Source organism: Malus sylvestris, chromosome 10 (genome assembly GCF_916048215.2).
Source record: "Malus sylvestris chromosome 10, drMalSylv7.2, whole genome shotgun sequence".
Taxonomy (NCBI): Eukaryota; Viridiplantae; Streptophyta; class Magnoliopsida; order Rosales; family Rosaceae; genus Malus; species Malus sylvestris.
This window is the reverse complement of record NC_062269.1, coordinates 9,240,772-9,267,191: the sequence shown is the minus strand read 5'-3', so window position 1 is coordinate 9,267,191 and position 26,420 is coordinate 9,240,772. Positions and strand designations below refer to the sequence as shown.

The 26,420-nt window shown below is 40.0% G+C and overlaps 2 protein-coding genes and 2 long non-coding RNA genes across 4 annotated transcripts; 2 read left to right on the top strand and 2 right to left on the bottom strand.

Moving 5' to 3' along the window:
• The first annotated feature begins 2,032 nt into the window (after nucleotides 1-2,032).
• On the top strand, nucleotides 2,033-5,769 carry LOC126585260 (uncharacterized). Its single transcript, XM_050249665.1, has 4 exons — nucleotides 2,033-2,417; nucleotides 2,919-5,238; nucleotides 5,327-5,470; nucleotides 5,542-5,769. The coding sequence occupies exons 2-4, from the start codon at nucleotides 5,137-5,139 to the stop codon at nucleotides 5,638-5,640; spliced, it is 345 nt and encodes a 114-aa protein (XP_050105622.1). The 5' UTR covers nucleotides 2,033-2,417; nucleotides 2,919-5,136; the 3' UTR covers nucleotides 5,641-5,769.
• Nucleotides 5,770-5,775: 6 nt separating this feature from the next.
• Nucleotides 5,776-6,864, top strand: LOC126585261 (uncharacterized). Its single transcript, XR_007610386.1, has 2 exons — nucleotides 5,776-5,888; nucleotides 5,968-6,864. It is a non-coding gene; the product is annotated as an uncharacterized LOC126585261 (long non-coding RNA).
• Nucleotides 6,865-14,001: 7,137 nt separating this feature from the next.
• Nucleotides 14,002-16,351, bottom strand: LOC126585156 (uncharacterized). The gene is made up of 2 exons (XR_007610337.1): nucleotides 14,503-16,351; nucleotides 14,002-14,427 (listed from the first exon to the last, which is right to left on the bottom strand). It is a non-coding gene; the product is annotated as an uncharacterized LOC126585156 (long non-coding RNA).
• A 6,016-nt stretch (nucleotides 16,352-22,367) lies between these two features.
• On the bottom strand, nucleotides 22,368-26,003 carry LOC126586977 (bifunctional dihydrofolate reductase-thymidylate synthase-like). Its single transcript, XM_050251941.1, has 11 exons — nucleotides 25,507-26,003; nucleotides 25,024-25,423; nucleotides 24,872-24,916; nucleotides 24,605-24,670; nucleotides 24,067-24,128; nucleotides 23,910-23,984; nucleotides 23,651-23,816; nucleotides 23,449-23,572; nucleotides 23,190-23,296; nucleotides 22,878-23,063; nucleotides 22,368-22,665 (listed from the first exon to the last, which is right to left on the bottom strand). Exons 1-10 carry the CDS (start codon nucleotides 25,929-25,931, stop codon nucleotides 22,953-22,955), a joined length of 1,581 nt encoding a protein of 526 aa, XP_050107898.1. The 5' UTR covers nucleotides 25,932-26,003; the 3' UTR covers nucleotides 22,368-22,665; nucleotides 22,878-22,952.
• Nucleotides 26,004-26,420: the final 417 nt, after the last annotated feature.

Here is a 26,420-nt window from a genome sequence, read left to right as displayed (position 1 = left end):
TATAGCCACTGAAGTCATCCATGAATGACATCAATCCTTGCCCAGAAGTGAAATCGACCATAATGTCCATGTTGGAAAATGGGAACTCATCTCTTCGGTATGTTCTGTTAAGATCTCGATAATCAACACAAATCTACAAATCCATATTTGGCCGGTATTTTTCTTCTTCACAAGGACTATGTTTGCTAACCAAAGGGGATGCTTGATGGGCTTGATGAATCTAGAAGCCAGGAGTTTTTCCACCTCTACTTTGATTTTAGCCTCAATTTCCAAGTGGAAATTCCTTCTTTATTGTACAACGAGCTTGGTCCCAGGTTGGATATTCAGTGTGTGGCACATTAGACTTGGGCTAAGGCCAAACATTTCTTCGTAGCTCCAAGCAAAGAAGTCCTTGAACTGCTTCAGCAAGTTAACTAGTTTCTTATTTTCTTCCACAATTAGATAAATGATGATGGATACCATTTTTTGCAGGGATAGGTCATCACTCAAATTTACTTCTTCAAGCTTTTCCATTATTACATTGGATCCATCTTGCATGTATCTTAGTGCTGGCATGATCTTCTAGAGGGATTCAGTGTCAACAGTGGGTGTAGGTATACTCTCAGTTTTCTTCACGACTTTGCTTACTTGGCTTGTAGTTCCTCTATACTCGGTGCTTTCTCACATGATATGGTTGGGCCCCCAAACCCATCATAAGCGGTAGACAATGCATTCATCAAGCAATGTAACCTTGGAGCATGTGGTGGAGCATAGGTAAGGGCATTGGTTTCTTAATGCACTCTCATTCCTCTTTCCAAGGAAAACGTCAGCTAAGAGTTGATGATACTCCATTCTTCTTCCCACAAGGGTAGAGGTGTCCCTAAAGCCTATGATATATCGCTCCTGATGCATGTAAAGGCATTATAAAACTCAACATCAGAGTGGTAGGCTTCATTCTGGTTGAACGGTATTTGGTTTCCAGCATGCATATTGACTTTAAACCACTTTTTCCCTTAACGCACTAGTTATAAGTGGAAACTACAAGCTTATGCTTGTTGATCCATGTCCTTCCAATGAAAGCATGGTAGGCTACGTTGATATCAATTATGTAAAACTTGTAGGTGTGAGTACTACCAAGAGCAGTATTATGACATAAGAGCCTATGTCAACCAGGGCTCACTGAATGAAAACGTTGTTGATTTAGCCTTCCAAATACAATGGTCTCTAATGGTCTAGGAAAGTAACTTCCATATCCTCGTATGTGAAGACAATGGCCTATGTGGCTGGACGGCGAAGCATTGAGGGTCATAATTCTCGAATACGTACATCATGGCTTCAACATCGGCTGTTTTTTCTCTTGGACCATATTTGAGTTAATCAAAGGGGGATTTGAACTTCAGGTTTCTTTAAAGGACTTGCGATGTGGTTGGTCCTTGGTTTTGGGCAAGGTAGTACTCAACTGCATTGGTCTCAACGTTAGGAAGGTCAGGCAAAGTTACGGTTGCCATCTCCTGGCAAGCTTGTTGTCCAAGTAAGGTTCTTGCAGCATATTCTTCTAGCATCTCGATGGTGAATATCTCGTTTCAAAAATTGAGAACGAGGTCCATAATATTTCCATCTCCATCATCTCATCCCTTGCCTTGGGGCTATAGCGTATTGGTTGCTTAGAGTACTTGCACAAGTAAACATTTCCTATGTTCCTAAAAGATTCTTAAATGACTTCTAGTGGCTTGGATCACTCTTCCATGGGTGATATGCATCATCATCTACAGAGCACGATATTACAGCTACCACTTCTTTCCTTTTACACTCTGGTAGAGGGTCAGTATCGATGGTTTGTTTCTTGCATTGCAACTCTAGTGTTCCTTCATGGATTTTTGCATAAAGAATCCTTCTCAAAGTTTAACAAGGAATGGAATGATGTCCCATGTAGTAATAGTAACGATAGTACCTTGGGTCTTTCCTATCCTCTCTAAAAGGAAACTTATAGGGTCTTGTGGCTTAATGACTCTGTCACAAACACGATGTCGAGGATGGCATGGAATTCTTCATCACCACGACAATGGTGGTTATGTTTCTTTGTCTCCATCTATTTCATTTCTCTTTCTCGAATTGTAGCCAGGCTTGTCATCAATGGCTAGAGATTGATGAGTCTTGTTCTTTTCATTCTTTCAAGACCTTTCGGTAGTAGGTTTGATCGACATACTGGTTTTTCTTACTGTTTCCAAGAACCTTACGAACTAACTTATGCCAATGTTCTCGAGATACACTCTGTAGCCTGGGACAATGTTGTTCGTGGCTAGAATTTCCGTCGGGGATGTCTCCTAGCCGACGAGCACACAACTCCCCGAAAGGTTGGCGCCGGTTGATGCTTTCTGTCGGGCTTCTGCTTCACTGGCGGGCTTGTCGGGCAAAGCTTGTCGGGCAAGGCTCATCGGGTAAGGCTGAAAGAGAAGGACATATTTAACTTTGAAAGGTGCCTTTGTGGGGCCTTAGGTATAGGCCTTGAGGCACACAATCAAGATTAACTTTTAAGTGCTCAGGTATGCCACTGCCATCTTTAGCATGGCAGATGTAAAATGGATGTTGAGTTTTAGTTGTACATATACCCGAGAGGCCGTGTTAATTATGACAGGTGCTTTTGTGGGGCTTTAGGTGTAGGCCTTGAGGCTTCCGATCAAGAACTAACCCAGTACTCGAATATACGATGTCTATTTTATTGTTTGCAAAAGTGTTATAACCATTATAGTTCTGATTATCCGAGCCCGCAGAGCAGAATGAACCCAAATAGGTGCCCTTATAGGGCCTTAGATATAGGCATTGAGGCTTCCCATCATAATTCCTTCTATACTCAAACGTTCTATTACTCAAAGTTTATGCTTGTATTTGTTTGTTTGATTGAGTGTCCTTATTTCTGATTTCTCTTTCTTCTTTTATAGACACTTGGGTTTGGCCTCATGTAGCAGTAATCTTGCCCGAATGCAGCTTGAAGGGTAATGACTCATCAGCTATTTACTTGTACTGCCACTGTAAAGTGCTTTTGAGCTGATTAGCTGGCTGGTCTATACCATTTGGTCTCTAGGCAGGTGAGCAAGTGGTGCAAATGATCTGCACCTAGTCGGGAAATGCCTTTTATGCCTTCTGGGCTTTGGCTGGGCTTCGGACTTTTCCCATTTTTAGACCTACTTTGGGCCAACTCCTTCTTGAGCCCAAAGTTCAAGTTATAACCCAAACAGTGCCCCCTTCAATCAATTTTCAGACTGGAATTCCAGGCGCCAATATTGATTGAAAAGCTTCCCATTAATACCCACGTCTCTCTCTCCCGGGATTCGCACATTTTTCAAAGATAATCATCATTTTCCTGCGGTCATTCCATTAACTCACGAACCTTTTGCATTCTTAGCACGAAATTCCTCTGTAATTGAAAATTTCCTAACTTCCCAGTCGTTTTACTTTTCTAAATCTTTTAACTCTCTTATGTTCTCTGCCCGACCTCTTCTACCCTTGTTGTCTTCCTTGCCGTTCCTCTTCCAAACTTTATCAAATGGCTTCAGGATCCAGCCAAATCCATCTATCCTATGAATTTGGCGAAGGCACCGCCACTTTGCTCCGTTTACTCAACGGACTGCATCGTCCTAAAGCAGGTTTATATTCTGAGCTTTTCTTTGAAGTGCATGGGGTACAATCGTTGGGTCCCGCATGGATTTCCCGGGTCCCTGCAATGATATAGGACAATATGCCCAGGGACAATTAGTTTTCCCCAAATCCCTTTTTGGCTAAGTCGAGCATTTCTTCATCCAAGTGTTGTCATATCGTCGAGGCTTTCCTTTGATGAACGATCCAGCTTGGGCTCAGTGGGTTGATGAACTAGAGCTAATTTTTAAGAAGAAATGGATGAATAACGGCATTTATGAATTGATAATGCTCTCAAAAACTACCATTATTCCCCAGCCCGAACTACTTGCTTATTCTCTTCTTTTCTAGAATTCGGGCACAAACACTTTTGACTTCCGTATGGGTCCCATGTCTCCGACTGTTCTTAATATGGCCCAAGTCTTTGGGCTAAGGCCATCAGGCAGGATAGTGGATGTTACTCAAGACTGGGCTCCCCCCTCAATTGTTGAAAGCTTAGGTTCATCCGCCTCTTTCCTTTCCTTGGAATATAATGCTGCAACCTTCAAGAGTTACGGGACTTCCTTCAAGGGATTCATCCCTTTCGTAAAGGAGAATTTTGGAGCAGATTCTTCTCATGTTGATAAAGATCAAGAGCACATGTATTTCCTCTTATACTGGCTCAACAAACATGTATTCCCCAATAAGTCTAAGGGAGTAAAGGTTGAATGGATCCCCTTGGTGGAAGCTCTTCATAACTTTGATGATGTAGCTACAGGCTTTCTCATCTTTCACTTAAATCATACCCCAGTTCGGACGAACTTGAAAATTGGAAGGAGATGATCTAGGAAAAGAATCGGTTACTTCTGATAGGTATTTCCTTTTCATATCTTGATTCTATATCCCTTTTAAAGCCCTTTAAATTTTACCTTGCTTGATCCTGCAGCCCAAATGGATGTTGAATCGGTACCCATGGAGTCCGATGATGACTTAGCTGATACAGCAGTTCTTAATGAAGCTGCGGCAGAGGCTGAAAGACGAGAAGCTGGAGAAGGTAGGGATGTTTCCGAAGATTCAGGGGCTGAAAAAGAAGCGCATGAAGTCACCACCCAAGTGTCTAAACAAAGGAAAGCAGTTGTGATCGAAACCTCAGATTCTGATCCTGCATCCCCACCCAAGACTAAATGACCAATTCCTACTAGAAAGAGTAAAAGAACAAAAACCGTCCAAACTCTTAAGTCTTCAGCCTCATCTGCTCCAGTTTCTAAGGCAGACAGAAAGAAGCAAAAATCTTCAAGTGAGTTTTTGTTCTTCTTTATCAGATTGCCACCCTTCTTCTTTATCAAATTACCCTTGTTTTCCTTGAAAACAAGACCTCAAGCATCTAAGAAACCAACCATTGCTTCTAATGAGGAACCATTAGGAGCTAAAATGCACAAAAAGGCTGAAGAATTGTGAAATATCACCCTCAAAGAACTTGAGGTATAGTTTATGTTTATGTCTGCATAATCTTTCCTGCTTCTACAAAACCATGAGCATGATTACATGAGTCAGGCTGCAAGAGAGGAAAAGCTCCGTTCGCCAGAGGTCTCTTCGCCACTTACTCGAGAAACAAGCCTCTCTCCTCCCCAGATTAATCCTTTAGAGGTGCATTTCCTTCTTTCTCAAACCTTGGGTAACTTTATAGTCTCTGGAGCTAATGCCTGAACCTTTCTCTTCTTCTATCTTCATCCAGGTCGGGGTATCTGTCCCCTTGCCTAGTCAAGGTTCTCCTTTGAAGTCTTTGATTTCTCCTTCTGCCCTGAAGGCAACTCTATCTTCTCAATTTGATCCATCCACAGGAGTTATGTTGCACTTTGTGGATAAGGACAGTAAGTTGGTGAGTAACTATCCTTACATTGACTTTCTGTGCATTGCTTCCATATTAACTTCCATTCATATTTCTTGCAGCCTTCTCCATTATATGAACCACCCCAACCGTCAGTGGCAATATGTGATGAACCTATAGTCCCTAAGATTCCTGTGACCTCAGGGGTAGCGGTTTTGTAGGTGTTTGCTTACCCGACGGTTACCATTGATGAACCTCCTTCTTCTCGGAGTCAAACTCAGGTATGGAGGTATTTTCTTCCTGTTTTCCTCTTAGAATCTGCTTACTAACAATTGTTGCTATCCCTGGATACTTCTAGGGCATTGGCGAAGGTTTAGGCGCAGTTTTTTCCTCCCCTGTTAGTGGTAGAGAGTCTTCCCCTCAACCAGGAATTGGTACTCTTCCTTGTGAAGCCCCAGGGCTTATTCAGGTATATTTCTTCTTCCCAAAGCTTCCATTTGCTTCAAACTGTATTTTTGTCTTAATCTAGTTTTCTTTGGTCTTTGCAGCAAGTTCTGGAATAAGCATCTCCTCCTCGCTTGGTTCGTAAATCAAAGCTCCCCTGACCCCATTCAACTTTTGGAAGTGCCGGGATTTCCCATCCTGGAATTGAGAAGACCGGGAAGACAGAAACTGCCCCATCAGTAGGTACTACTTCATTAGAGGAAACTGGAGTGCGAAATCCTCCTCCTGCTTCTTTATTTTCAAAAACTGCTAAGTTGCCCGAACTTTTTGAAGAATTCGGGCAACTTGAGATAAGGCTTAAATCTTCAAAGCATTCTGCCGTATCTTCCGGTCTTCGAGAGCAGCAACAAGCTTTCCAAGAATGGGCTAGGAAGGACTTCTCAGCTTCATTCAGCCTCAAGGCTCTTCATGATATAGAGAAGGTTACAATGGACCTGTTCAAAGCCGGTCAGCTATCCAAAACTCAACATGATTAATTTCTCTCCTTCTTCGAGAACCTGAGGGCTCTCCGGGATCAACATAAGAAAGCTGAAAGACAAGCCAATCGTGTAAGATGTTTCCAGGAGAAAGAATCGAGTACTTCTGCTCAGGTTGAAAGGTTGATGGATGATGGTTTGCTGACAAAAGAAAGGATCGGAGTGGTGACTTCTGAAATCCAGAAGCTAGAGGAACAACTAGTTGTTCTTAAAGCTGAACAAGCAACTCTTCTTGGCACCCTCAAAAACCAAATTGAAGAAGTGAAGAAGTCAGACTCGGAATTAGAGCATACCAGGTCTCAACTTGCAAATAGCCATACTATTTTGGCCGAACCTAGTAGGATTTTTGCCATCGTGCAGACATATCAATCTCGAATAATCATCCTGAGTAAAGATGTAAAATTATTAGACTAGAATTATTTGTAACCCTTCTTTTAGCAGAATGAACATGTATTTTGTGTTTTGCTTGCTTTGCTTCTGGTTCTTGTCTGAACTTATTTCGGGCAACTCTTTGCCCCCTCATCTATTTTCTTTTTTCTTCTGCTTCCCTCACTAATACCAATTTTGGGACATGATCATGATCCCTTGGTCCCTTTTATGGTACTTTTATTTGAGCGAGGGTGTTGGGACAACCTGGGATCCATCTCTCTCCTCTATCGTAACAACTGATGACCCTGGCTTCCCCACCCAAATTAGATTGATCGTGTTGATAGTTGCTTCCGGGAAAGGATTGGTATCAACCATCATACTAGCTTGGGGCTTGTCAAGCAACAGTTTTCCCTTCACTATAAGGTCTTGTATCCAGTCTCTGAACTGGACACAATTGGTTATAGAATGGTGAAAGGTATAGTATAACTTACAATACTTCTTCCCCCTCAACTCTTCTGGCTTGGGCATCTTTTTAGTAATGTCGGGCAAAATTACTCTTGCCCGCACCAGTTCTTCATAAATCTCATATGCCTTGGCCAGATCGAACGAATAACTCTGGTACTTTGGAGGTTTCATAGGGACGAAGCCTCCATCGTTCATCACAATTTTCTGGTCTTTTAGGGGTTGAACTAATCCTTTCACCATCAATGGTTTGAAAGGCGTGGTCATCTCAACAGCACACACCTCAACTTCCTCTCTGTCATGACCACCTTCATGCTCTGGCCTGATTTCTCCTACCTCCACATGATGAATTGCAGCTTTGTTTTTGTATAAGGGATGAGCTTTGGAAGTATGCTTCACTTGCTGCTCTTCTAGCAACAGTTTTTCATACTTTGTGGCAGCAATTACCAACTCATGTAGCTCGTTAAACTGTGTATTATAAAATCTTTTCCTCAAAGGTAATCTCATAGCCCTTTGAGCAATTGATATGAGCTGAGCTTGGTTAACAGGGAATTAGCATCTCATCCTTGTCTTCCTGAACCTCATCATGAAGTCCTCTGTGGATTCATGTTCGTATTGTTTGACTTCAACCAGATCATTAATAGTCATTTCTGGTTCTATTCTATAAAATTGTTTATGGAAAGCCATCTCCATCTACCCCCAGTTGGCAATAGAGTTAGGGGGTAATAGAGAATACCATTAAGATGCTAGTCCCGCCAATGAATTCCCAAACAATCTTAACTTGTAGTTTGGGTTGTCTTCATATGCTACACAATGATTGGAGAATTTTAAAATGTGGTCCCTGGAGGACACACTGCTATCTTCACCTGTGAATGTTGGGAATGCAAGCATCTTGAAGTTGAGAAGGAATGGATTTTGCTCATCAATGTATTCAGGATAAGGCTTTTGATAGGTAACCCTGAACACTGGGCGAGTCTGTGGTTGAGCATTTTGAGCCAATGTCCTCCTTAATTCAGCCAACTCCTCCCTCAGTTGTTGAGTAGCTGTATTATTATTCTGGAATAGAAGGGCAGACTCGTTCTTCAGGCTTCGGTCCCCGCGAATGCTTCTTTCTTTGATTCAGGCTTTCTCCAGTTGGCTCTTCCTCCCTTATGAGCCAACGGGGGTGGCTTATAAGGAAGAGGTTTATCCGAAGTTGCAAAGCTTTCTTTTCCGCTGGACTCTCATGTTGTTATGGGCATCCCATACTTCGTCATTTCTTGCTCGCTTTGTTTCCTATTATTAAATGATAATAATGGGAAGCTAGGAAATTCTTTCTCCAGAACTGGTTCTATCACGGGTTGACTTCCTTCAAGAACTACTTTCTTCTTTCCCCTATCATTTTCTTCTTCTAACAATGGAAATAAGGGAATAACTGGTTCACTTCTGATGGTACCCTGACTTATCCCACTTCCCTGAGCACCTTTTGGAGTGGAAAACTCCAGATCTAACCTTCTATGTAGATTCCCTGTTAAGGTACACAGTCTACTGACTTCCCCCTTGGTTTCCAAAGAGATTTTTTCCATACTCCTTAATACTTGTATCATAGTAGCCTGTAATTCCTTATTAGTTTCTCTCCCTTCCGACTTTCCGGATGAAGATAGGCTTTCAGGGACCACCTGTCCTGATGGGGAAGAAGGATTTCCTGATTGATCTGCCATTTGTAGCAAAGGTTGAGAAGAACCGTCCTTCGTATTCTTTCTGCAAAGTTTATGGCTTTCCTTCTTGGACGTGCAAGATTAAAAAAAATAAGATCCTACCGGGCATGCCAAAACTATATTCATGGCTAGAATTTCCATCGGGGATGTCTCCTAGCCGACGAGCACACAGCTCCCCGAGAGGTTGGCGCCAGTTGATGCTTTCTGTCCGGCTTCTGCTTCACTGGTGGGCTTGTCGGGCAAGGCTCGTCGAGCAAGGCTGAAAGAGAAAGACAGAGTTAACTTTGAAATGTGCCTTTGTGGGGCCTTAGGTATAGGCCTTGAGGCTTACAATCAAGATTAACTTTTAAGTACTCAGGCATGCCACTGCCATCTTTAGCATAGCAGATGTAAAATGGATGTTGAGTTTTAGTTGTACATATACCCGAGAGGCCGTGTTAGTTATGACAGGTGCTTTTATGGGGCTTTAGGTGTAGGCCTTGAGGCTTCCGATCAAGAACTAACCCAGTACTCGAATATACGATGTCTATTTTATTGTTTGCAAAAGTGTTATAACCATTATACTTCTGATTATCTGAGCCCGCAGAGCAGAATGAACCCAAATAGGTGCCTTTATAGGGCCTTAGATATAGGCCTTAAGGCTTCCCATCATAATTCTTTCTATACTCAAACGTTCTACTATAATCATAATATAATAGAAATAAAACTAAGAGATAGATCGATTACTTGTGCCCTAAGTAACTTCGGACTTCTTGTTATCAAAGCTTGTCGTGGATGGGTTAAGTCCACATAAAGTTCTTTTTTATGCCTTGAGGCCAAGGACTTTTGAATGATCAATCTTACATGCCCGAAAGCTTAGAACTTAGATCTGGTTTAAACTGTGAAGACATATTCAAATCGGATTCAAGAACTAAGAGAGTCTTTTAATCATCATCTTACTAGAAATCACTTGAATACAACTGGAAGTATATAACATATTGCTAGGATAATGAATGAAAAGACAAAACCAAAGAGGGTCAGGCAAGGCTGATTCGTCTTGCAACTTCCTATCTTTGTGGTTTATCAAGGGGTTTGAGAGCTTTAGAAAATGAGGTAGGGAGTTGAGTTTGCAGAAAGAAATCGATACTACAGCAAGCTTAAGACAAGGTAGCAGAGCTATTACAAAGGCTTTTGATGAGGGTTTATCCCGAAAGGGATGAAGGCTTGGGCTGACTACAGCTTCATTTGAAAGCAAATCTGGCTTTTGAGCAGAGTTTGTGCTTGTATTTGTTTGTTTGATTGAGTGTCCTTATCTCTTATTTCTCTTTCTTCTTTTATAGACACTTCAGTTTGGCCTCCTGTAGCAGTAATCTTGCCCGAATGCAGCTTGAAGGGTAATGACTCATCAGCTATTTACTTGTACTGCCACTGTAAAGTGCTTTTGGGCTGATTAGCTGGCTGGTATATACCATTTGGTCTCTAGGCAAGTGAGCAAGTGGTGCAAATGATCTGCACCTAGTCGGGAAATGCCTTTTATGCCTTCTGGGCTTTGGCTGGGCTTCGGACTTTTCCCCTTTTCAGACCTACTTTTGGGCCAACTCCTTCTTGAGCCCAAAGTTCAAGTTATAAACCAAACAAATGTTGCTAAAGTAAATTTCCACAAGCGGTTCCTCATCATTTTGATCATAACAATCAAAGGCAAGGTCCCCAAAACGGCTGACGAAGCTTAGAGGATCTTTCCAATGCTTTTGTGGTGTGTGTGTTGAGTTGGGTTTTGGTGACCCAATCTTCATGCTAGAAGTACTTTTTACATAACTTGCCAAAACTTCCCAAGCTCGAATAGAATGGGGTGTACCAAGTATAGACACGATCAGTGAGGCCTTTTAAAAACTCCCTGGGACAGAGGTTATGGTCACCAGCATGAGGACCTAAAGCCTCAATGAAGCGGCTTATGTGCTTCTTTGGGCTACTGTCATGCCCCAAACCTAAGATCGGTGGAAAAAAAACCTGCACTCAGTGTTCAAGTAAAAATTAAAAAAAATAATAAATAAAACAAACTTCTCTTATTCAATAATCCGAAAACCCTTACAAGGTGTATAAAATAAATAAAAACCTTTAAATCCCTCGTCTAACACAACCTCAGCTTATCTAATCCCTGTCTTGCCAAGTAACTCATCTTAAAAATAACAGGGTGAGGGTGAGCAACAACTACCGTCGCCCAGTGAGTAGAATATGTATATGCCAATCAAGCGATGTTGTTTTTCAAGTGATGCTGTTTTACTCTCTAGAAAATAGAGTACATATAAAATCATATATCACATAATTCCATATTACATCATCCCTTTACGTGTTCATTATCCTTCATAATATGTAGCTCACCACGTGACCCTCAATGGTCTTTCTGCGCTAATGTCTCCGTGTGTTGTTTATAGTTATCCCTCAAATTGATGCAACACTAAATATCTCATGCTCCATGAACAATCTCAAGTAAATCCACATATTCTATTTATATCTCATCAAAGCGTTTCACAAAAACAAACATGCTTGACTTGAAAATAGAGAGATATTTGGAAATAGAAAACCCCTCAATAGCTTGTGGTTTTCGTTTATCAAAAAATAAGAATATTTTGAACACATTACATAAACCACACCTCAATAATTCGAACTTAGGCAAAACAACCCAATAACATCTTCACACACCTCAAAACCTAACTCTCTCTCTTGCTCTTTCTTTTGACTCTTCTATTTATATAAAAAAAAAAATATATATATATAATCTACGTGAATTGCTTTCACAATGCATGCAACCTTTTGCATGATATAAAACAATGGGGCATGCCTATTTTTAGGAGATAGGAGTCGGCTATCAAAGGGGAATGTGATCAAATAGCTGGAAAGGTAACTGTGACATCTAAGACGTTAAAGAACAGATGATCTTTAAATCTACTACGTGGTGGCCAAGTAAATGCAAGCAAAAGGTGTCATGCAATATGAAAGACCAACTGCCATCTCCTTTTACAGGAAAAGTGCTTACAAGCACCTTAAACCTCAATGTAAAATATAAAAGGAGAGAGCTATAATCTATGGTGTGCCACGTTAGAGTATAGCTTCCACCAGTAAGCAAACTAGACTAATGAAAGAGCACCTTTTGCTCTCATCCTAATATTAGGGTTCCATCTCCTGCTAAAAACTCTATCTTAATAAACTATCTAAAGTAGCCACCTCATAATCAACAACATATGGCTCATAATGGAGGTTAACTCTCAAACGAATAAGATGGGAAAATTCTAGAAGATAATACAAGGATAAATGAACATGAATTTGGTGGGTTACGAGGAAAATGAATGGTTGACATAAGGTAATTCTAATATAGGCCCCGTTTAAAAGTCAATTTGTTATAGTGTCTCTTGATGATGCTATAAACCATATAAACTTACTTATATAAAAAAATAAAAAATACGAGTTCTCACAGCTTTTCCTCCCGTCAAAGAGAACAAAACTAGGAGTTCCATAGTTTTTAGGATATGGCATGCGGAGGAGACTGGCGCGTATGGCGGTTCAGGAACATAATTTCAGTCTTCAGAGCTTCAGTGACATCTTCCTAGGTGACGAAGGATGTCCCTTCTCAGAATCCTTTCTTGTAGCAACGGCTGACTCCTCTTGAAGGGCTGTCTACGCGCAATCATTTTCACTCATCTTGTTGCTTAGTTGCGGGATTGAGTTATTTAACTCCTTTACTGATGCAAAAACCTCCTTTTGGACTTCCCCAAAGCATGAATAGCAGCAATAATGTCAAGCATGGCGTACTCTTTCAGGTTCTCTTGTCTTTTTTGTCCCTGCTCCTTGCGCTAGGATTCGTTCAGCCTGGAAGCAGCCTCGCCTGCGTCCTCTGAGGCGTTGCCACTTCTAGAGGTGTCTTCTGGATCTTGGAGTCATTAAATCAGAGTTGCGACCTGGTCCATAGTGAAGTCGCCAATTTATGTTGAGGACATTTTGATCGAGTTGGGTTTGAGTCTTGGTGGAAACTCTTTGACCCCTTGGTTCATTTCCAATAGCAAGCATGAGATACCTCGAAAGAGTTAATGTGCCTTAGGAAGTACCTCAGTTGAATCAATGGCTCAAAGATTGGATGATTATGTCAAGTTAGGGTTGTGTGTGTGAAGAGTGGCATGGAAGCTAAAAGCTTACTGGTTTAGCGTGAAAGAAACTTGTGCATGCTTCCATGGTTTTGGGAATGGCCAACCTAGGGTTCTTAATGCTCTGGGAATATTCGTAGTGATTAAGGAATTTAAGGGAAGCTTGAGGAAATCCCTAAAAGGTGAGGAAAGTTCCTTCTTTAAGAATCAAGGTGTCCTACACTTAGAAAACTTGCTTTACCTGGTGCAATTTTGCCTTGATCCCCTCTCCCTCTATGTTGTCTCCGTTATCCTCCTTCATGCTGACTTCCATCCAATTTTATAGACGTAAGGCTCCTTTCCAACTTCCACTAAGGAATCCTTTGGTTTCCCCATTTCTTCTTATTTTCGTTGAGTCATTCTTTCTCATTTACATGGGCGCGGCTATAGCTTTTCTTTATGGTCAATTTCCACATACTTCTTTTTTGGCAACGTTCCTCCTTGTTTTCCTTCCTTGTGTTCATGTGTGAACTTGGAAGTGAAAGATCCATTATCTCATCATTAATGAGGCTCACGACTCTTTGTTTTGAACGTGACCCTGTAGGCAGCTCAGCTTTGGGTTTTGGTTGTTTCCTAAGTATCATAGCTGGTTTGCAAGGGAAAGGGAAACTTAGTATGTTCTCTCTCAGATTTACCCACATGAAACCAAAGATCATGGGCATGAACTTCTTGTGCTCCCAAGCAGTCCAAAGTCTTTCACAACCTTAGCTCCCCATAAGCCCAATAAATTTCCATAACCATCAACACCACGATCCACTTGGCAAGCCCAATATGTGGCTTGACACACCCCAACCCGGAATATCCACTTGGACTCCGAAATCGAGTTATGTTTGCCGACACCTAGAGCTTAACGAAGCTATAAAGTGTAGTGTAGTGTAGTGGAAAAATGTGAATTAATTTAAAGGAAAACTAATGAAAAGGACTTCAAATCTTTGCATTTTAATAAAATAAAATAAAAAAAAACCATACACAAACTTTATTTAATGATAAGGAAAAAAACATAAAAAATAAAAATCGAGCTATGCGCTCTTCCCTTACCCACCCCCCAAAAACTCCATCAGACAACTTCGCTTCTAATCAACTACCACCCCCCCCTTCCCCAAGCTTAGACAGACAGTTCTTTCTTCTGCATCATTCCATTCACAACCGCAGCAGCTTTCCCACCTTGCAAGTTTCCTTCATGGCCCGTTCCCTTCACAGACCATGAAATACAAAGCTTGGCGGGAAGATCAAGCACCACAACATGAACATCAACCTGGGCACTACCACCAAGCTTCACAAACTCATCCATTTGTTCTTGCTATACAATGCACTTTCGTTTCAGCTTTATCATTTTTCATAGTATCCTACAAAAATATAACAGCATAAACAAACCCAAATGAACAGAAATGCGGAGTGTCATACTAAGTACTGAGATATACCTGCAAACGTGTACCTAAGGGAGAGTGGAGGAGGAGCGCATGACATGTTCACAAAAGGTGGACATGCCGGTTCCAGGCGCACCCACCAATATTACTACGACATGCTTTCCTTGCTTTTCTTCCCCTATCAAAAGCGCATACTGGTTTTGTAATCACCGAAGGTGCCGATGACCCAGAATGATACCCATGTCCATGTTTTGGAAGACTCTGTGTGGCAAGTTTGAATTAACAGTATAATAAGTTTCATAAATAGTGCCGTAAGTTTCATAAACAGTGTCGTAAGTTTTCATAAACAGCGCAGTAAGTTTCATAAACAGTGTTGTATGTTTCATAAACAATGTAGAAGTTTCATAAAAAATGTGAGGACGCGTGGGTCAACGCGTCAGATTTTTTTTTCATATTAAAATTATGTCTTTTTCATTAAAATTTAAGTTCTTTTGTCCTTTTTATTAAAATTTAAGGGTTTTTCATTAAAATTTAAGTCTTTTTCATTAAATAAAGTTATATCCATGGAAGAAAATGCCGATAATATCGGCGAAATATCGCCGATATTATCGGTTTTTCGCGCAATGGATATTTTAATTGGTATCCGAATGGTTTTCGTCCAAATATCGCGATATTATCGAAACTATCGCGATATTTTTGGAAGTGGGCTTCTCGGAGAAGAACGCCGGAAATGGGTGTACCGATTCCCGAGCCGATTTCGTCCCAAAAACCTTGCAAAAACACGATTAAGATCAAGATCTAAGCTACATAGCGATTGAAAACACAACCACAATTCATATGCATGAATCAATCGAAGAGGTAAGAAGGTGAGGGACCGGGAGTTGACCTGACCACCGACAGCGATGGCGGTGATGGCGACGACGGTGACGACGAATGCGCTACCTTCGCCATAGTCCCCTAGAGCAGTACAAGCTCCCTGTCTGTTCTTTCTGCGGTGGTGAACGAAGGGCAGTGCAGCAGATCGAACTAATTTGAGCTTCACACTAACACGGAGAGAGAGATCCGAGATTACCTAACCGGAAAATCAAAGAAGACTCGCCGGAGAGTTATGGGCTCCGCCATTCTCGCAGAGGCGGGAGAGAGAAGACTGATGATGTGTGATGATGGTGGTGTCCTCGATCTGCTCGAGTCGAGCAGATGGTGCTGCTGCGTGTGTGTGTGTGGTCACGGCAAGAGAGGGAGAGAGGTAAGAGGGTTTCGAACTTTCGAGAGAGAAAGACAGTGCAGAGAAGAGAGAGAGAGACAGTGCAGAGAAGAGAGTGAGAGAAGGAAATGGGGTCTCGGGGTAGGGGAGAGACCCACAAAATGCGCAGCGAAATGATTGAAAACAACAAACCATAGTGGAAAAAATGTAAAGAATAATGGAATGACGGGACCCAACTAGTGATTAATTATTGGTATATTATCTATTAGATTGCGTATATGGTGATCATATGATAAAAGAGGAAGGGGATCCTATCCTTTTCAGATCCCTTCCATCAAATCTATCCATTCGAGTTTTTAAAATTTGATCCAACGGTTAAAAAGAGTGATTCTTTTTAAAAGTTATAATAACTTTAACTGTTAGATTAAATTTTAAGGATCTGAATTGGTAGATTTCGTAAATTCTCTCTGGATCCCTTTCCGATAAGTTCTTTGTATTTTAAAAAAAAAGTTGTGGTCATGTTTTAATTATGAAAACCCACGTAGTGGGTTCTTTGTATTTTAAAAAGTTGTCCAAGTTTGAGATCCACCCACACTACGTGGGTATTTTATAATTTTAAAAGTTTGAGATATATTTTATATATATATATATAAAGGTTATATAAATTTAAATTATGAATTATTTAGTTGAAAGGCAAGAGAAAACAAAAGAAAAAAAGGAAAAGGAAAAGAAAATAAGAAAGAAAAAAAAACACCAGGGGGATTCAAACCCCTCCCTTTGTTAACCACACATCTAGACCTTATCCAACTCGCTATAGATGTGTTTGTAATTACATATTCTGCCTGTAATATTTATATGGTTGTTAATATTTATGGAGGGGCGAAAAACAAAGTTGAGTGGATCAGAAAATAACGTTTTGTAAAAACCTTGTCAAAAACATTATAACCCCTCGCCGTAAAACCAAGTATAGTTTCCAAAAATATACGTACTACATATAATAAGAAAATACTTACCGTAGCCTGCAAGTCTTAAGAAAATCAATAAAGTACAGCTATCAGATAAGAACAAGGTGAGCGCAATCACATAATCTCAAAATAGTAAACACATCATAACGAATGCTTATCAACCTATGCTGACACACGAGTTCGTACAGATAATTTCTTAAACAAACAGGAATGGGTGTAATCAATGCGCTCTAGTACTACGATCATGTGAAAGATGGCGCCAAAGCATGGTCACATACAAGTCGGAATTGCCTAATGCAATCTGTATGACAGGACTGGCACCTAACTTGGATCCAAGGCGAGCGAACGGTGCTGATGTGAACTTACACGTGAAAGACTGGCCCTGGCCCTAAGGTGAGTATTAACACCGGGGTGCAGCAATGATGAGCAAATAACATAAATATAATCATGCTATAACAATTCAATATTTCTAGTCAACAAAGTAACTTACCTGCGTATCCCGTAGGATTATTTTAGCATTTCACAACAACACAGTAGTTCTTATAACATTAATTAATCATAGTTGTAAAATATAATCATGGTATCTCATGCATACCTGTGAACCTATAGGGTTCAGAATAATTTCCTAAATTTCGTCATTTCGCTACTTCATGTAATTTTAGTCCAAGCAAGGCATACGTAGTAAATTCTTTTCAACGTATAACTGGAAACTAGCAAGTATGTGTATACTTATAAAAAGAAATGACCCACTCATAGATATGTAATCGAAACGAAGCCTCCGAACCTTGCTTGATCTCGTACACCCTCGGAATACGTTTCCCCTATATGTAAAATTACTAATTTAATGAGTTTAATAACACATATACGGAAACTTAAATAAAACCTCTGTAGATTGCTTAAACATAGGGTTTGAATATATGAAATCAATCTACTCGACGTCACGGAGCTACACAAATTGACAGACGGTCAATCGGAGGCCAGACGTGCCGCCTAGGGCACGACCATACGCACCACCACGCGCAGGCTAACCCTAACGGCCGTTAGGAATATTTCGTTAAAAAGTAACAGAAGTTAACGGCTTCAGGTGACGCCATTAGAATATTCCATCAACTTTGACAAAATATTCCGTCCTCTTCTCCATCAAGCCTCGCCGGTTGCAGTCGATCGATGTTTGGTTCGCTGGAATCTGGAAAAATGTCCTCGAAAACTGGGTAATTTTTCAAACCTTCATATCTTTTTTATTTCTCAACCATTTTTCACAAAATTTATATAGAAATGTAGCTTATGAAGAGTAGAATCACGTTATACCTTTCAAAGGTCCAAAAAGTAGACGAAGGTGGCCTAAAAATGGCTCGAAAGGTACGGCCAAACTGGAACTTCTTGAAACCTCATGTTTTTTTATGTCAACTCTTCACCAAAACTAATCTAGGATCTTTAAGGAGTTTAGTAGTAGCTTCCCTAAGTCCTAAAACGCCGTGACTCAATCTGAAAATCGTTGATCCAGAACTCACCGAGTCGGAGCTTCCGAGTTGGGGAGTCAAACCTCAACCAAATCGAGATCTGGTTACATGGTTGTGTTCGTGGGGTTGAGGGGAGTTCAAAGATGGAGATTACAGGTCATGTTTGGGTGGTTTGGACGTCGGTTGAGAAAGTTGCAGAGGGAGGGTAAGAGAGAGAGTCTTCGGGGAAAGGGAGAAGAGAGAGTGAGGTTGAGTGTTTTGATTAGTGACTGGGTATGTGGAGGGTGTTCACTGGTTGGGTGCCAGTTTGAGGATGGCACTTGATTGGTGAAGAGGAAAACGGGGGGAAAGGAATGGAGGGGAGGAAATGGTTGAATGTGATTGGTGAAAAACAAATTGAATAATTTGATTGGTGGAAAAGTTGAAACTGATTGGTGGATGGAATGGGGGACATGGATCCACCAATTAGGGAAAGAAAAGGATTTTTCAGATTTTGTACAATTTCAAATGTACAAAATCTGTATCCTTAACAGTGTTTCCGACACTGATATTTTTGTAGGCTCATGTACAAAAATACACGCGGCTAACGTACTTTAATGGAGCGTAACGTTTTCGTTACAAAACTGATTCGGGTCTAACTCACGTCTACGCGTTTGTGACAACGAGTACTAATTAAGTACGAAACCAGGGAAATGAAACTGAAAGCCGAAAACCACGTCCACGTCAGATTCCACTTTTGTCCAAAAAGGGTAAAATCGCCAAAACACACCAATGGAAAATAAATCACAGTGAAAGTAAGGACGGGTCGTCACATGGCTTGGGCCCATTTTAGCATTTAGCATGGTTGGCGTGATTTAATTGCAACATTAATGTCATAACATGGCTTGGCATGATAAATGTGAATGAATTTGCATGGGCTTGGCATCACTATACAAACGTCTAATTTATAAATTATTATTTTATTGACATGACGTGATCGTAAATCCACATAACCCTTGATTCAACACTTTTGCATGAATTTAAGCTTCGCTTGTTACGCTTTTAAGATGATTGGGCTTGTAGGTGAGATTTTTGGGCCTCAACAACTTGGAAGCTGGTAGATTTACCACCAGGTTGTAAAATTATAGGTGCAAATGGGTCCTTAGAAAGAAACTCAAACCAAATGGAAATATAAATAAATTTAAAGCCAGACTTGTTGCAAAGGGCTTCAAACAAAAAGCTAATCTAGATTTCTTTGATACTTTTTCTCCAGTTACTAGAGTAACATCGATTAGATTGCTAATTCTTGTTGCTTCTATTCATGATTTGATTATTCATCAAATTAGATTGCTAATTCTTGTTGTTTCTATTCATGATTTGATTATTCATCAAATGGATGTTAAAACAGTTTTTTTTTAAGGGTGAACTACCAATTTAGTCCATGAATTATCATATGAGTGAAAATTAGGTCCCTCAACTATTTTTTTTAAGAAAAATCAGTCCTTGAATTATAAAAATTTGCCTATTACATCCCTAATATTACATTCAAAGCTACTATATTCAATTTTTCATCAATTTAAGTCACGTTACTTACTTGTGATTCACATTGGATGGTAGATTGGTAGTTTTACATAAAGAAATATTGTATTGAGTTAACTTTGGGGGTAAATTAGACGTTAAATTCGCACCCTATATGAAATATTAAGGGCTTATAGGCGACAAAATGACGGTATTACACTCTAAAATGTGTCAAGTGACTTAAGTTGACAAAAAATTGGATAAAATAGCTTTGAATATAATAGTAGGGATGAAATTAGCAATTTTTAATGAATTTAGGGACTTATTTTATCGGAAAAATAATTCAAGAACCTAATTTTCACTGAGGTGATAGTTCAAGGACTAACTCGGCACTTCACCCTTTTTGTAATGGAGATTTAGATGAAGCAATTTACATGTACCAACCAGAAGGTTTTGTTGAACCTGGCCAAGAGAACAAAGTATGTAAGTTGACGAAATCTATTTATCATTTAAAGCAGACACCTAAATAGGGCATAAAATTTTTGATTCCTGCATAATTAACAATGGTTATAAAAATAATGAGAGTAACAAGTGCATATGTTATAAATCATGGAAAGATTTATAACATGTTATAGCCCCACTGATAAGCTGATTATTGCTTCCCCCATTCTAGCTTGGTTTGTTGGCTCAACGTTTCAAATTGCAGATGTACTTACAAAATCTCTTTCTGCATCAAGGTTTCAGTTTTTGAAAAGAAAAAAAAAATTTAATTAATCCATAAGTTGCATGATAACGTTGTATTGGACTGCCATGTACGATACCGGACTAGGCTAAGTAGGAAGCATTCGTGCTTGAAGAGGATACTTAATTGGGAGAAACGTCCAACTAAAATAACTGGGATTTGGATTGAATAACCATTGAGTTTTTTAATTTGACGGAAGTCCTGAGCTTGGAGGTCTTTGTTTCTATTTAAAGTACTAGGGAAGCTTCCTCGATCATGTTCATGAGCTGCGATTGAGGGTAGATCAATCTTCTGGTTGGCCATTAACTGCAATTGCAGCAACACTTGTCTCTACAGTCCCCGGCGTTCATGCGAAATCACGTCGCACAAAGCCTACATGGACCACGTGGCATTTAAAGGGTGTACAATGTTAATATTTTACTGCTTTTTACAACTTAGTTTGAAAGGAGCCACTGTGTTTTTCTTAATGAATTTTTCGTGGACGATTCACAAAGTGTAATTAGTTTAATTAAGTTTTTGAAAATAATTTTGGAAAAACAAATCTTTGATTGCGCGATGAGGGGCCGAGCCAGACATTAGGACGACAGTTCACCTTAAGTTCTCAAAATATTTTGTGGCTCGTCGAAACAAGTTCACCTTACGTTCTCAAAATATTCTGGAATGAACAAAAAGTTGATTGTAGGGATGAGGAGCTGAGCTAAGCACTACCCTTAGTGCTAAGGGCCTTCGCGTGAGCGTTATAACTTATCAAATCAACTGTTATTTGCACTTTACCCATGGTGGATAGGGTTTGCCTTTAGGGCTCAGGGTCAAACTCAATCACCCCATACAACCAATCACTTTAATGCTCTGCTTGGTTACAAGTCTACGCTACTAGACTCGGCAGTAAAAGAGCCTAGTGCAAGTCCTTATAAGTTTTATGATATATTTCAGTAAGTTTCCGATGTGCGACTCTAGGTATGAGAGACGGAGATAACTTGTATGTATCTTAGAAGTAAAGAAAGGGATTGAATGTGAGTTGCAGGCATCAAACGCTTTGTTTCTACAGTACCAGTTCATAAATGGATTTTCTCTGGAGGTTCAGACAACGTTAAAGGAAGTAACCATGGTCGTCATTGCCTTTGGTCAATATAGTCCAAGACATGACATAAACTTTCTTTCATCAATTCCGAAACCCGCACAGCTCAACTTCCCCTTGCAATGCCCTGCTTAGTTACAAGCCTCTGCTGCGAAGATCGCTGAACCAAACATGGGCTCCATTATTTATGATACTAGTTGAGTCTTCTCAGCTCAGGTGACATTAGAGAGTTGCTTATCATGCTGATTCCGCAGACGAGAGCATACAGTTCACCATTCAACATGCACAGGCAAGTCGAGAAAAACGCATGTTCTGTAATTCCAAAGTAAGTTGAGGCCAACATTTTGAACCCGCACGGGGTTCGTAACATGTACGAGGAGCCTGAAACTGCACTGAAAGAACTCCAATTGGGTTTTCATTCTTAAGAAAAATAAGACAGCAACGTGGCAAACGAGGGAGCCGAAAGTAACGAGGCTGAGAAGATGGGGCACCAAAAAATGAAGACCTCCGGTAACTTTTTAACTTTGAGGAAATCTGTAATCCACTACTTTCTTACCCTAATTTTACTCTTTCGTCTGAGTAGCAGCCGGGGGTTTTATAGCAAACTTCAAATGTGTAGCAAAGTTCTTTCTCATACGTACCATAACAGGCCCTCCTAGTTAACCCAAGCAGTGAAAGGCGGGCCGAAAAATTGGTTTAGGATTAAGTTAGTTCAAGAGTTCGTTTTTGTGGTTCTACATTCCTGGAAAGTTGGAAACAGAATAAGATACTGCTGACTTGCAAACAAATCACGTCCAAGTACATAGAGAACCCGGACACTGGCGGCCGATAAGTCAATAAAACTGTTTCTTGGCTATCAAACATTAGTACTGAACTAGTGCATTTAAACTAAAACGAGCCATCGACCAAACACAAAAAATTCTGAAACGAGCCAAACTTGAACACAATCCACCACGTATACCACGCCAAGATAAATCATGTGATCCCCAATTCCATTTTCTTATGAAAGTACAACAGTGTTCATAGAAATTAAGAAAGCAAAGTGATGGGCCTCTATCCATGTGACAAAGTGACAAAGCGCCAAAGCATGCTCAAAAATCAGAGAAGAAAAGAAGTACGAAAGTATCCTAAATCACCTTAGAACCACCCGAGTGTATGTGAAACTAAAGGATTCCCGATTACTACAAATGCAAAGCTTCAAGTATAGTCCTAATACCAGTTATTCATCTGTATTGAAACTCTACATCAACATGAACCTTCAAATCCTGCACCTGAAACACGACGTAAAGCTTCAGTCTCGCATAATGTCTAATTCGAGGAACAAGATAATCAAATTGTACAACTTAAGTTGGTTCAAACTTACATACAATTCCAACCGCATGCTATGTAAACCCATTTGAATTAGCAAGGTAATATCGAGGTATAGTCAGGCTTAGAGAATAAAAGACTCATCAGCATAAACAAAAAACAAAATGTAACTTGCCTTCAAATCTAACAGCAGCATCACCTACATATAAAAACTAGCGTCTGAGCTCTCTACTGAAAATTTGAGAGAGCCCTATACGGCCATTTTCATTTCTATCTTCTGATGAGGATCATAACCTATCAGTTTGAAATCAGCCGCCACAAACGAATCTATATTCTTTTTCTCAGGATTGATCTTCAAAATCTGCATTGAAATAGAGGTAAGCAGTTGCAAATAAACAATATATATAACAGGTAGAAATGCATGAGGGGGTAATAAAGTCTGCTTCTGAAACCAAAACAATCATTTATGAAACATTGTCAAACTTACTGGAAAAGGCTTGGGCAGCTTTTCAAGCTGCTCCTTCAAAGGCCTGATGTGAGTGCGGTAAACATGAGCATCCCCTAAGGCATGAATGAAATCACCTGGAACAAGACCTGCACGAGATAAAAGCATATTATGGACAGACTCTAAAGACACAATATCAGATGCAAGGTTCTTAAATCCATCAGATAGCCAACGAAGGCAAAGGTGCCAGCTAAAAGAGTGCAAAGGTGCCAGCTAAAAGAGTATTCTTTAGAATGCATACCACAAACATGAGCAATCATGCATGTCAGAAGAGCATATGATGCAATGTTAAATGGAACACCAAGGCCGAGGTCAGCAGAACGCTGATACATTTGACATGATAACTCTCCGTTGGCTACATAGAACTGCAAGGAGAAAGAAGGATGTAATAAAACAAAAGAGATGTGATAATAAAATAAAAGCTAAACCACCTCAAGACAAACCTGAGCAAACATGTGACAAGGTGGGAGTGCCATCAATTTGAGATCAGAAGGATTCCATGCTGACAGTATAATCCGCCGATCATCTGGCTTATTTTTAATCTTGTCAATAACATCTAGCAACTGATCAAATCCTTGACCGGTATAGTCAGCATGCATGTCAGTATACCTGGATAATGGAACAGAAATAGGTAAACTTGAAGCTAGACTTCATTATGTAAACCAAAAATATAGAACTTAACCTAAACTGAAGTTCACAAACCTGGCACCAAAGTGTCGCCACTGGAACCCATATACTGGTCCCAAGTCGCCCTCTTCCTTGTCAATTAAACCAACACTGAAGTGGCAGATACAAAAATCACTTAAAACTGCATGATACTTAGAACTCCTCACACACATTTGGGCAGTCTAATACTTGCCTGTCAAGGTAGTCTCTAGATGCATTTCCATCCCAAATGTGAATACCTTTCTCCTGAAGGACCTGCCAAGTAGTCAAATATCCGTATTAGATATACAAGGACGAGCCTGCTTCTTTAAACTTCTCTGTGGGGATGAGCAAATCAATGGGAATTATGTCGCCAAACTTGCTTTTGACAAACTAGAAAGGCAAGCATTATCCGTACTCATGGAAAGCTAAAATAAAAAATAGAAATTATGAGAACATATTTTTAATGCAAGAAGCTTCAAATGATCCCTTTCAACTTCTGTAAATTCATATAAATTGTACACATTTTCAAAACCACAGTCCTGAAAACATCAAAATCAGTCATCAGTTTTACCAATTTATTGTGGAGAAAAACACAATTTTCAGTATTCTCGACTTTGTACAGAAATCAACTTTCAACATGCTTGAAAATCAACTCACTCAATTGTAAGTCCCCATATTATGTAATGACAATGAAACAAGGAAAACATACATATGATTCAAAAGGTAAACGTTCAACAAAATCATAATACCTTGGCATTTGTTGAACCACTGATGAACCACAGAAGTTCTTCAACAACCCCTCGCCAAAATACTTTCTACGGACCAAATAGTCATAATGAGTGTCAGTTTATCAACTGAAATAGAAAAGAATCAAATATCTAATAATCTAACCACATGCCAAGAGAGTAAAATGGTATCTATTAAAGTTCAAGAAACCCTTATGTGGAAGAACAAATTTAGTAGCACATAGTAGGTTGAGAGAGAAACAGAAATCTTAAAAAGAAGAATATGCATGCCTTGGTTGTCAGAAGTGGAAAAGTTCTGCGCAGGTTAAACCGCATCTGTGGAGAAACAGAGAAAATGAGTAAACATCACTTATCCGTTTTAATCAAGCGACTGTTAAATGAAGCATAACGGGACTTTCTCAAAAATATTAGTTTGACATTACCTGGCAACCGAATTTTGACAAAGTACCAGTCCCTGTCCTGTCATCCTTAGAAGTGCCATCTGAGAGTACTTCTCGTACCAGCCTTAGATACATGTGCTCCTCATGTTTCTCAAAAATCATCTTTGGAAGAAAAGAGAAATTCTTCACCTCACATTTAATGGAGCCTGACTTACTATTAGAGATCAGATCATTGTTTTCACAAAGGGATTCAACTGCAGAACTCCTTACACGAACATAAGTTGTGAAGGAATGACGAATGCTATTTTCAACCTTGGGAAAGGATGAATACCACGGCTGAAACACAGAGGAATCAATTGCAGGGATAAAAGTGTCACATTCAATGTTTGTCTCTATTTCTGTAATGTGAATGGCTTCACAGCCAGGCGCATTGAGAGCTTCCCTGGATACAGAAATGTTAATAAAAAGAAAGGATAGAAAGAAGAAACATGATTTACAATACAGAACCAAACAACAATGTCACACCTTAATATCTGGCCACCTCCAATGAGAAACACTCTCTCAATTGACAGACAGTAAGGAGAAGCAGCTAACAATTCCAAAGCAGATGCCATGCTTCCGCATATCACAACATTCTCTGCAGTAGCAATATCAAAACTCCCAGAACGAGTCAGAACAACATTAAGGCGGCCAGGTAGAGGTTGATGCTCAGATGGAATGCTCTCCCATGTTTTTCTACCCATTATAATCGCATTCTTTTTCGCAGGATCTGATGTGGTCACAGTGACGTCCTTAAAGAACTTGAGATCAGAGGGCAGTCTCCAAGGTAGTTTCCCATCCTTTCCAATACCCATTTCTCGGGTCGCAGCCACAACAACTTGGTAAGTCCTCTGTGGATTGGGCTGGGTGTTACCATTTCCATTCGCACTCACCAACAATTCACCAGCCATAGTTGAACCCTTAGACCAAAACAGCCTAAAAGGAGAGCTGCACAGCCAATTTTTGTGCAAGCGCAGTAAACCCTACAATGTAACATGAATACATTACAAATTAACGAAGAAACAAAATACAAAAGTGCAGACGCGAGCATACAACACCCAAATGAGAAAACAACACAACATATGAGATCGGAACAAGTGCAAAAGAGTATCGGGTACATTGTATACGTTATCATCTATTTCAAACAATTCGGGCATCTACATGGAAACCCACCAAACCAAACATTTTGTTTAGCTATAAATCAACATATAAACAATTAACAGAGACATGAGTGTTGCAACACAGTTACCACTGCTATCGCCGACTTCGACATCAATCTGTGCAAGTCAGGCGGCGAATTCAGTTAAGATTTTTGTGGATTTAAAGGAGTTTTTATGCTATAACTATAAATTAATTAATTAAAATAAAAATAAAAAACAGAAACCTTTGCAATTTTAACA